This window comes from Saccopteryx bilineata, chromosome 3 (genome assembly GCF_036850765.1).
Source record: "Saccopteryx bilineata isolate mSacBil1 chromosome 3, mSacBil1_pri_phased_curated, whole genome shotgun sequence".
In the NCBI taxonomy this organism is placed as follows: Eukaryota; Metazoa; Chordata; class Mammalia; order Chiroptera; family Emballonuridae; genus Saccopteryx; species Saccopteryx bilineata.
Genome location: NC_089492.1, coordinates 3943870 through 3954573, shown reverse-complemented (window position 1 = coordinate 3954573; position 10704 = coordinate 3943870). Strand labels below are relative to the sequence as shown.

General features: G+C 59.5%; 1 protein-coding gene across 1 annotated transcript in view; it reads right to left on the bottom strand.

The window, feature by feature from the left end:
- Positions 1-245: 245 nt before the first annotated feature.
- Positions 246-10704, bottom strand: part of COL22A1 (collagen type XXII alpha 1 chain) — a gene marked incomplete at its 5' end in the record, with an annotated part of 208790 nt that continues 198331 nt past the window's right edge. Inside the window, 5 exons of the mRNA XM_066266381.1 lie at positions 246-1392; positions 3294-3371; positions 5058-5240; positions 7648-7714; positions 8248-8427. Of these exons, the coding sequence (XP_066122478.1) occupies positions 1205-1392; positions 3294-3371; positions 5058-5240; positions 7648-7714; positions 8248-8427 (696 nt within the window). The remainder of the gene's footprint in view (positions 1393-3293; positions 3372-5057; positions 5241-7647; positions 7715-8247; positions 8428-10704) is intronic.

The following is a 10704-nucleotide window of genomic DNA, read 5'->3' as shown; positions in this document are numbered from 1 at the left end:
CGACAGGCCCCCAAGAGGGACGTCTGGAGACGGGAACGCGGTCTGGACGTGGTCTGCGTAGGGATCACTTTGTGTCCTGCCTCTTGCCGGGTCTCAGACGTCTCGATGACAGGACTGTCCTTTACCCACATGACCCTGACGACGGCACGGCCGTAAGGAAGGAACCGTCACATAGACCCGAGGACAAGGACATCAGGTTTATTGAGCACCTGTCTGTGCTGGCGTGTCACGCACACGCGCGCGCGCGCACACACACACACACACACACACACACTCTGTCGCAGAGGTGGAACCAGGGAGCACAGGTTTTCCAGCTCTGGCCAGGACGCCAGCCATCTGCTTGCCACCGGGGACAACCTGGGAGTGGCCGCTGGGCCCCCTTACTTTACAATGTGAGCGAGTGACACCCACAGTAAGGTGCTCACTTGGGGACCTGTCCGCGGCTCAGAAACCAAATTAACGCGCAGGAGCTGCTTCCTCCACGCCGCCTCCCATCGTGGTCCCGGCAGGGTCCCAGGAGCCACTGTCAAACCCAGGCGACAGCGCGTCCGCGCAGCCAGCCCGAGACACCGAGGAGGCGAGGCGGCGTGTGCGCTCCCCGAGGACGGGCTCCGCGCTCTGCGCGTCCGTCCCTGTGGCCAGGACCACACTCAGCACGTCTGCGTCCCCTCTCACTTCCTGCGCGGCCGTCTCTCCGGGAGGGAGTCTCTCTCCGGGCGGCTCCGGGCAGAGCAGGAATGGAAGGAAGAGGAAGCACACGGACTCGTTCTGTTCACGTTCCCTTCGGAGGAAGGAGGTGACAACGGCAGGTGTCTGGCCGGGGTTTCACACACCACGAGTTTCCTTCCGAGGGGCAATGCGCCTGGGACGGCGGCCAGGAGCTCTGGGAAGCCATCCGCCCCCCGCAGGTCCAGCTCCCCCAACGGCACAGGTGGCGGGCAGTGCTTGCAAAGCATTAGCAAACGAAATAATAATAATAATTAACAACAATCATAACATGAATAATAATCTGACCCGCCGCCAGCACCTGTTGGTTTTAATAACGTTGAGGTCTCTCGAGAAAATAAAGCAAAAACACATGACAAAAGGAAAAAAAAAAATAGAGAAAAACAGGTGGTTGAAATGTTTCAAGACCTCCGACTTCCTCGGGCTCTGGCTTCAAGTTTCAGAAATCCACCGCCTTCTCCCCGTGTTCTGGAATCTTCTAGGGGCCCTTCATGTTCCCCGGGCGGGCGGCGAGGCTGGCGAAATAGGCGCACTGGGAGGGGTCACACTGGCCGGGCGGGCCGGGCGGGCCTGGGGGCCCGGGGTGTCCAGCCAGCCCGGTCTCCCCTTGAGGGCCAGGACCCCCGGGGAGTCCATCTTTAGCATAGCCAGGCTGCCCGGGTTGACCTGGCCCAAGGACAAAACAAAGAGAAGGTGGTTCAGAGTCGGGTTTCTCCCGGAGCCCTGTTCCCTCAGCTTCCGCCCGGGGTGTCCCCAGCACGGGAAACATCCTCAGAGGGAACAGCCCCGAGTGACGGGAAGGGTCCACCCGGGAGCCGGAGCCCCTGGATATGCCGGAGGAGAGGCTTCCTTCCCTGGGGGACCAGGACAGCGGTCAGGGAGCCCCGGAGAGGAGCAATCACGTAGGTGGTGGCCGGGGTGGGGCACGTGCTCTGTCTGGGGGCGAGGAGCCCGGCCTTCTGCATCCTACATGCTTCCGGGACGTGCTCTAAACTGGGAGTAGGACACCATGTCCTCATCACTGACCATTAGCCCCAGTCCACGTGTCCTTAGAGACACCAGGTGACATTCCATTATCCAGTGTCTAATGTGTCCCAAATAGCCTGCAATTCCTAAGCTTTAGGATATGTTGAACTGCACGTTTGGACTATATTAGCCTGTTCTGCAAATCATGGTCAAAGACGATGCGAACAGAATGCAAACCACGGACGGCCCAGATAGACCCAGAGAATGTGGCCATCGTCGCACTTCCACGCCTCCATTTACTGAGCGTTGGGATGTCACATATAATCAACCTGTCTCCCTTCTTCCTTTGGCAACTGGGAAGCTCGGTGCTAAGGGCTGTAGTCAACCCGAGCAATCAGATTCCTTCCTAAGTCTTAATAACCACGCGAGAAACTCTGAGTCCCCCAGAAAATAAAATAAAGAGTAGATTTTTTTTACCTCAATAAAGATCTTTGGACATTTCAGGAATGCTAAAATCCGCGAGTGCTTTGGGAGTGGTTGTGCGACCTGCAGTCCTGCCTGGACGCAGCCCTGAGACAGGCGGGGTCACTCGTCCCTTCAGCTGGGAACCACTAACGTCCAGCCACTGCCTCCCCTCCCACGGGTCCAGTCACTGCCCCTGTCTGACTGCTTTCTGGTCTGCTTCTGAATCTTTACTTGGAATCGCCTTGTTTTCAGATATTAATATTAAAGTGACTGGAAAGCAGGCATGCTGTCAAAAAATATCTATAGCCTATTTGTATCTTCTCTGACGACAATGACAGCCTAGGGCCACTGTGGGACATGTGGGAAGTCAAGGAGGCATTAATACTAAAATGAAAACGACCTGCAGGCTTAGTACTCAGAAGTGGCCTCAGGGAATCACACACAGAGAAGAAAACAGAACTAGAACCCTGGTGATGGGGAGCCCGACACACCCTCAGGGTGATTCCTTCCACGTTCTCCTTCTAATCTACTTCTAGCGCATCTCCGAGCCAGCGTGGGGCTGCGGCATTCACACAGCCCCGTGGCAGGTGGCCGGCTCATTCATGCATGAGGGAGGTGGCCGACTCGCTCACTCAGGTTTTAGAACAAAGTCCCTGGTCTCAGGAGCAGGCCAGCCCAGGACAAGCTGGGACTGCTGGCCACCCTGCCACTTGTCCAGCATCCCCCAAGAGATGTCCTGAGGAAGAGTAACGGGGTGTGAACAGGGCAGAGAGAAAGGGTCCCACATTCAGGTGAGTTTGGGGAAGGCTGACATAGACAAATCTCATTCGAGGGAGGAGTGCCCCGGGAGTGAGTGACTGCACACGCGGTACCCGAACCACTTGTCCTCAGGCCCTTGTCCAAGGGCTTTTAACTCATGGGCTCAAGGACTCATGGGAAGAACCACAACTGTCTGTCTTAGCAAGTCGAGCAGCTGGCATTCCAGACGCCTGGGACAGAGATAAACCAGCATCCGGTGCCCTCGTGTGAGACGTACCCCTCGCCCCCAGCCCCTCCCGGGGCCTGTGGTGACATGCGCAGGGAAGCAACCACAGTACACGGCCGTCCCCAGCGGAGACTCCGGACCCCGTGCCTACCTGGGACTCCAGGGGGGCCCATCTCGCCTCGGAGCCCAACACCTGGTGAACCCGGGTCACCTTTGGCTCCTCGCTCCCCTGTGAAGAAAACACACACCATTGGTGGTGGCGACCGCGGATACGGGCAGAGTCAGATCTGCCGTGTGTGTGTGGGGGGGGTGGTGGGGGGGGTACCACCTGCCCTGAGTTGTAGCCTCCACTCAGAAGCACCCTTGCTCACACATGCCCACACCTGGTCCCCATTCCTGTTCACACACTCACATACGGAAGTAAATATACACATGCACACCAAAATAAGCGGGCACTCCCTCCTGCCCGAACGCATGCTCAGACACACTCATTTACACAGGGACTTGAGCACACAGCCGCCCGATTAATTACATGCACACATACACGCACACACACACAAACACAGGCAACCAATTGTACACATGTGTTCCCACACACCCACGCACATGAGCCATTGCGTGTTCTCAGAGCATTTTGCTGCCCGCTGAAAAGGTCCTGGGTGGCAAACTAATGCCTATCCTAAGCCACGTGGACGTGCTCACAGGCGCAGCGCTGCCCCCGAGAAGCCTGAAATCCAGGAAGGTAGATGACACGCACCAAGCACACGCCCACCCAGAGCGGGGTGGGGTGGGCCCCGACAGGACCTTCACAACGGAAGTGCAGGGGAGAGAGGGTCCTTCCTCTCCCCCCCCCCAGAGGGGGTTTGGGATGACATTTGAGTGAATACTCAACAGATTTGGTTAACTGTCTGTCTCAATTTCCTTTTCTGATCAGGCATCTTTTTAGACTGTTTCCGTAACATCGCCCGTAAGCACTGCACGGTATTTTGCGATCCCAGCTGAAATTTCGCTGGGGCGCGGAGACTCAAGCCCTCTTTTCTGCTGTGACAAATACAGGCGGTCACTCCCTGTCACCCTCTGATGCGTTCTATGCTTCACGCTTCCTTACTGGCATTTATTTCGTAAATCTCGTTTTATGAACCAAGAGAGGTGTGGGATTTGGACACAGATTTAACAAAACGTCCTTTCAGGAGGAAAAACACCACAGGGAATAAGTGAATGAAAAGTTAGTAAGAAAATGGGCTGTGGGAAGGGGACGACCCTCTGGGCGTGGCCACCCTAAACCAGAGTCACAAAGTGGCAGCTGAGAGCACACCACGCCCTGCTGTCCCCCTCCACTGTCCCCGCCCCCCGCAGGGAAGGGTGACTTCAGGGCGGTGAGTGTGGCTGCAGGCCCCTCCCCTCGCTGTCACCACTGCCTGCCTGCAGGAAGGGCCCTCCTGCCCTGCTGGCCTCCGCCCTCAGCCGCAGGAGAGCCGCTGTCCGGCGCACCACGTCCTGGCAAGGCGTGGGACCCGGGGGCTGGACCGTTTGCGGCCCTCTTGGCTGCAGCTCTGAGCCGCCTTATTCAGGGAGAAAGCTAGCGCTTTCTCCTGGGGGGTGTGTTCTCACTCCTCAGGGAGCTCTGCCCTCAGAGGGGCGAGGAGCATGTTGTGTGACTCCCGGACACGTGAGCAGTGGAGATGCAGACAGGACGGAGTGGAAGGAAACCGATTCAACCCCCCAGCAGGAACATAACTGCAGAACTAGCATGTCGGAAAACCTCTTATGCGTATGACAGAGTTACAGGATGCCAACGTTGTGGGTGTTAGCACGCTGCAGGGTGAGGATGGGGTCAATCATGCATCAGAGACGCTGGGCGCGCCTCCCTGAGGAGGTGGACGGCAACACACACACCCTCCGGGTCCTCACTCACCTTTGGGTCCTATTGGTCCAGAGGGTCCTTCCAGGCCCCCCTGCCCAGGCCGTCCTGGCTCCCCTATGGGGCCTGCCCGGCCGGGAAGCCCATCTTTCCCGGGGGGCCCCGGGGGCCCGGGTCTGCCGTGCGATGCCTTCACGTGCGCCGGGGGCAGCTGGGCCAGGAGGTAGGCAAGTTTGGCTGTGGAGCAGGAGAAACAGAGACGTCTCACGAAGGAGGGACACAGGACAGAGGACAGGATGGGGCCTGACCGCGGAGCCGCCACCACACGAGAGGAGGAACGCCGTGCTGCTGGCCACCACCTAGCGCGTGAGCAGCGCGGCACGTGTGCCTGCCAGCCGGGCGGCCACAGGTGGTGGCTTTCACTGCCTCTGGGGCCAGGCTGCCTGCTGGGTGGCCCTGGACAGGCCACCAGACCTCTGTTAGTCCTCGTCTCCCTGTCTGTGAAGCGGAGGCGTGGAGATGGCAGCTACCCCGTGGGGTGGGTGGGGGGTGTGACATTGTGGAATGAGGACACACAGCAGAGCCTGGCGCAGGGGGAGGCTCTCAGACGTGGGCGCTCCCGCCAGGCCCCAGCCCACAGCACCAATCACGCCGGCCGCGGCAGCAGGAGGAACCCTGTGGGTGGCTGTGATAACAGTCAGTCAGGGAAACTGAGGCAGGGGTGAGCTTTAAGCGGCTTACACAAAGATATTTAACGACTCATCTGAGCATGAAATTCCTCATCTATAGAGGGTGGGCTGAATGGGGTGGAGATGAATGATCCACTAGATGTCTAAAGTGTAAAGATTATAGAACTGACTGAAAAATTGTTTTTTTAAAAATCAATTGTGGGCCCTGGCTGGTTGGCTCAGTGGTAGAGCGTCGGCCTGCGTGCGGGGGACCCAGGTTCGATTCCCGGCCAGGGCACATAGGAGAAGCGCCCATTTGCTTCTCCACCCCCCCCCCCTTCCTCTCTGTCTCTCTCTTCCCCTCCCGCAGCCAAGGCTCCATTGGAGCAAAGATGGCCCGGGCGCTGGGGATGGCTCCTTGGCCTCTGCCCCAGGCGCTAGAGTGGCTCTGGTCGCGGCAGAGCGACCCCCCGGAGGGGCAGAGCGTCGCCCCTGGTGGGCGTGCGGGGTGGATCCCGATCGGGCGCATGCAGGAGTCTGTCTGACTGTCTCTCCCCGTTTCCAGCTTCAGAAAAATACAAAAAAAAAAAAAATCAATTGTGTAATTGTCCAGTTGCTGGACACCGCACCTTTGCTATTATCCTGGGAACATCTGAATCCCATCCGATGGCCACCAGAGCCATCCTTGTTTGCCACAGGATCACAGATGACGGGCCAGCCCCTCATCTCACAGATGCTGTGACTGAGCCAGAGGGCCAGAGGGCCGCCCAAGCCTCCCGGCATTTTGGTATTAAAACCAGGGTAGAGTTGGGGTCTCTGACTATGGGCCAGCCCTCTGGCCTCGGGTAGGTCACTGAGGGCCTCTGCCCCGAACAAGTATACACACTTGATGAGCTCACAGCTGCCTGCATGCGGTAGTGCTCAGAACACCACCTTACATGCCTACATTGTTACTGTTGCCTTCCTCCCTCTCTCCTTCCCCAAGTATCTATGTACCTGGCTCAGGCAGGACTAGGATGAAAAGAATTCTAGATCCCTAAAAGCACCATGTGTCCCTGTTCCCTCAGGGACATGTGGGGTCTGGAGTCTCCTCCTTTCTTTCAGTTCACACGACACCTCCTCCAGGAAGCCCTCCCACCCTCTGAGCTATCTTAGGTACTTTCTTCTGTCCTCCTTCAACACCCTCTGTACCAGATCAAATCACAGAACTTCTCTTACTGTCCTGAAATCAGCTCACCCCTCTCTCCCTCCTGGGCTGGGAGCTCTGTAAGGCCCAGCCCAAGCCTGCCAAAAATTACATCGATTAAACGATTGAGTGCACAGAAAATGAACAATCACGGCAGAGCTGGATCTGCAGGTGGTGAGCTCCTCATATGAGAGGTAAGCAAGCAGCACTGCGGGGAGCTCCGGAGAGGGTCTGTGTCAGGTAAGGCTGGCTAGAGCCTCACCCCTGATTTCTATTCTAGCCGTGCTGAGGGGCCTTTTCCAAACCCGACTGCGAGACGCTGAAGGAGGAAGGGAAGGGCCACTTCCCGGGGGTCCCAGGAGCACCCGGGCTCCAGCTGCCCGGCGGACACAGGCCACTTCCCGGGGGTCCCAGGAGCACCCGGGCTCCAGCTGCCCGGCGGACACAGGCCACTTCCCGGGGGTCCCAGGAGCACCCGGGCTCCAGCTGCCCGGCGGACACAGGCCACTTCCCGGGGGTCCCAGGAGCACCCGGGCTCCAGCTGCCCGGCGGACACAGGCCACTTCCCGGGGGTCCCAGGAGCACCCGGGCTCCAGCTGCCCGGCGGACACAGGCCACTTCCCGGGGATCCCAGGAGCACCCGGGCTCCAGCTGCCCGGAGGACACAGGCCACTTCCCGGGGGTCCCAGGACCACCCGGGCTCCAGCTGCCCGGAGGACACAGGCCACTTCCCGGGGGGTCCCAGGAGCACCCGGGCTCCAGCTGCCTGGCAGACACAGGCCCCACTCACTTTCCAGCTGTTTCCCCAGTTCCTCTTGGATGAGCCGCCGCAGGGTGTCCAGGGACGGAGACTCGCCCTAGGAGGGAGGGAAGGCCGAGGGCCGGGTCACTTACCTTCCCAGGAGCTGCTCCCGTGGACGCCCCTGATGTTCAGGAAACCGAGAGGGTTTCCCTGCCAGGCAGGCACCGTCCTCCCAGGTTATACGCGACCTGGACGCCAGGCTCACTGGGCCCTGCTGCCCGCCCTCCTGCTCCTGAGCTTGACCCCCTCCCCGCACAGACCACTCCCCACACTGGACCTGCAGGTCTGGCCACAGGTCCCCCCACCTCGACAAAGTCCTGTCTCCCCACCGTCCGGCTCAGAGGCCACCGCGGGACAGGAGAGGGCCTCTTCTCCCTGGAGCATGACACGTGCTGGTCACAGACCTCACGTAACCCTCAACAAACCCGCCAGGTGCTCAGACATGGGACAGGCTCAGAGCTGGGGTAAGCTGCTTCAGGTCTCCCAGGTCACTGGGACCTGTGACCTCGTCCCGCTGAAGGCTACACCCCTCCCTGGCTTCCCTCAGGCCCCAGGAGCCTGAGTTTGAGGTAACACCAGCATCCTTACCCTCAGTCCTGGAAATCCCGGCTGGCCCGGAGGCCCCGCAGGCCCAGATGGCCCACTCTCCCCAGGTGGGCCTTGGGGACCCATCAGGCCTGTGTGGCCTTTGTGGCCTGGAATTCCAGGGTCCCCAGGCTGGCCGTTCCCACCGGGAGCTCCTCTGTCACCTTTGATCCCAGGCTCTCCCTAGAGGAGGAAAGAAGGGTGTTAGCAATGGACTGGGAGGGGCGTCCAGGCAGGCAGCACTGCTGGGTGGCAAGGTCCCCAGTCCTCTGCCTCCCAGAGCACAGGAGAGGAGACTTCTGTCCCAGCATGGATGAGGACATGGGGCCCAGAGAGACAAAGCCGCCTGCCACAGTCACACAGGTGGTCTGCAGGGGACAGGACGAGAACGTTGATCTTCAAATCCCAACCCAGGGCCCCTTCATCCGCCCACCTAGAGAAGTCTTGCCACTGAGCTTGCCCACCGCTGAGCCTGCCCGCCGCTGAGCCTGCCCGCCGCTGAGCCTGCCCGCCACTGAGCCTGCCCGCCACAGAGACTGCCCGCCGCTGAGCCTGCCCGCCACAGAGACTGCCCACCACTGAGCCTGCCCGCCGCTGAGCCTGCCCGCCACAGAGACTGCCCGCCACTGAGCCTGCCCGCCACAGAGACTGCCCGCCGCTGAGCCTGCCCGCCGCTGAGCCTGCCCGCCGCTGAGCCTGCCCGCCGCTGAGCCTGCCCGCCACAGAGACTGCCCGCCACTGAGCCTGCCCGCCGCTGAGCCTGCCCGCCACAGAGACTGCCCGCCGCTGAGCCTGCCCGCCACAGAGACTGCCCGCCGCTGAGACTGCCCGCCACAGAGACTGCCCGCCGCTGAGCCTGCCCGCCACAGAGACTGCCCGCCACAGAGACTGCCCGCCGCTGAGACTGCCCACCGCTGAGCCTGCCCGCCACTTCCGGCCCCGGTTGTCCTCCCTCCGCCGCAGGGACCATGGCACTCGAGACAGAAGTGTCCGATGCACAGGTAACCTCCTGCTCCCTCCTCTCAGCTCTAGTGGGACCACAGAGGATGGCACTGCCTGGGACCCTTTTCTCCCCGCTGTGGACCCAGACTTTGAGGTCATGGCTCAATGCTTCGGAAACCATGGCAATGAAGGGATGGTCTAGTCCTCTGCCCTGTGTGCTACCGCGCAGCTGACCAGCAAGACTGAGTTGTCAGCGGGTGTAAAATACAGTGGTCCCATGAACGGCCTCAGGGTCCAGAGCACTCCAGCAGGCGTGCCACCAGCTGGGTGGTGGCAAAGGGAGAAGCAATGGGTGGGGGAACAGATGGTGACTAGAAAGGGGGCCCGGCGACGGACATGTCACAGAGTCATGGAGAAGGCAGGCTCTGCAGTGCGGGGCATCGCCGAGTGTGTCCCGTGGAGAACAAAGGGGACAACACCGCAGCTCTAGTCTGGAATGCCCCGGGGTTAAACAGGAGGGGCACGCATGTGTATCCCCCCACACACATCTGTGTACACAGGCTGTGCGGGGAGGGCCCTGCGGAGGGGCGGGGACTAAAGGCCCTGGTGGGGGCACATTTCTTTTCATTGCATCTGCTTTTTTAAATTTTTCTTTTTTGCAATTTGCATTGTTTACAACAGGGCTCGGGAAACTTTTTGGCTGAGAGAGCCATGAACGCCACATATTTTAAAATGTAATTCTGTGAGAGCCATACAAAGACCCATGTACATTACACATTATCCAATAAAAATTTGGTGTTGTCCCGGAGGACAGCTGTGATTGGCTCCGGCCACCCGCAACCATGAACATGAGTGGTAGGAAATGAATAGATTGTAATACATGAGAATGTTTTATATTTTTAACGTTATTATTATTTTTTTATTAAAGATTTGTCTGTGAGCCAGATGCAGCCATCAAAATAGCCACATCTGGCTTGCAAGCCATAGGTTCCTGACCCCTGGTTTACAACTATGTGTCTGCATGACTTTTCAACAATCAGGAAAAGAGCAGCGAACTTAAACATGAGTTGAGCCAGATCTGAGGCAGTCACTCAGATGTCTCAGGTGTGAGGCACGTCACGGGGACGTGGTCCTCTGTCAGGGACCTGGAGCTCGGGGTCCTGGGAGTCCTGGAGCCTTGTGCACCCGCCTCCGAGCTGCCTCGTCAGCTATGCCTCCGTGGTGCGTTTCCTAGCCAGTAGCCACCTCAGTGCCGCTCTGCGGTCAGAGGACTCGTCCCGTATTCCCAACGTCCCCAGGGGCACAGGGGTGGGGGCCGGCCCGCTCCCTGGCAGGCTTCCAGGAAACCACTTAACGGGGCTGGCGTCGCTCCGCTGATTAGGTATTAGAGAGGATTCTTATTTATGGCCTGAACTCCCTGACCACTCTGCAGAAACAGCTCCCAGGGGCACAGGCGTGGGGAATGAGGGGACCCGCCACACCTCCTCAGCCACAGCCCCTTCCCCTGGCTTCGTCCTC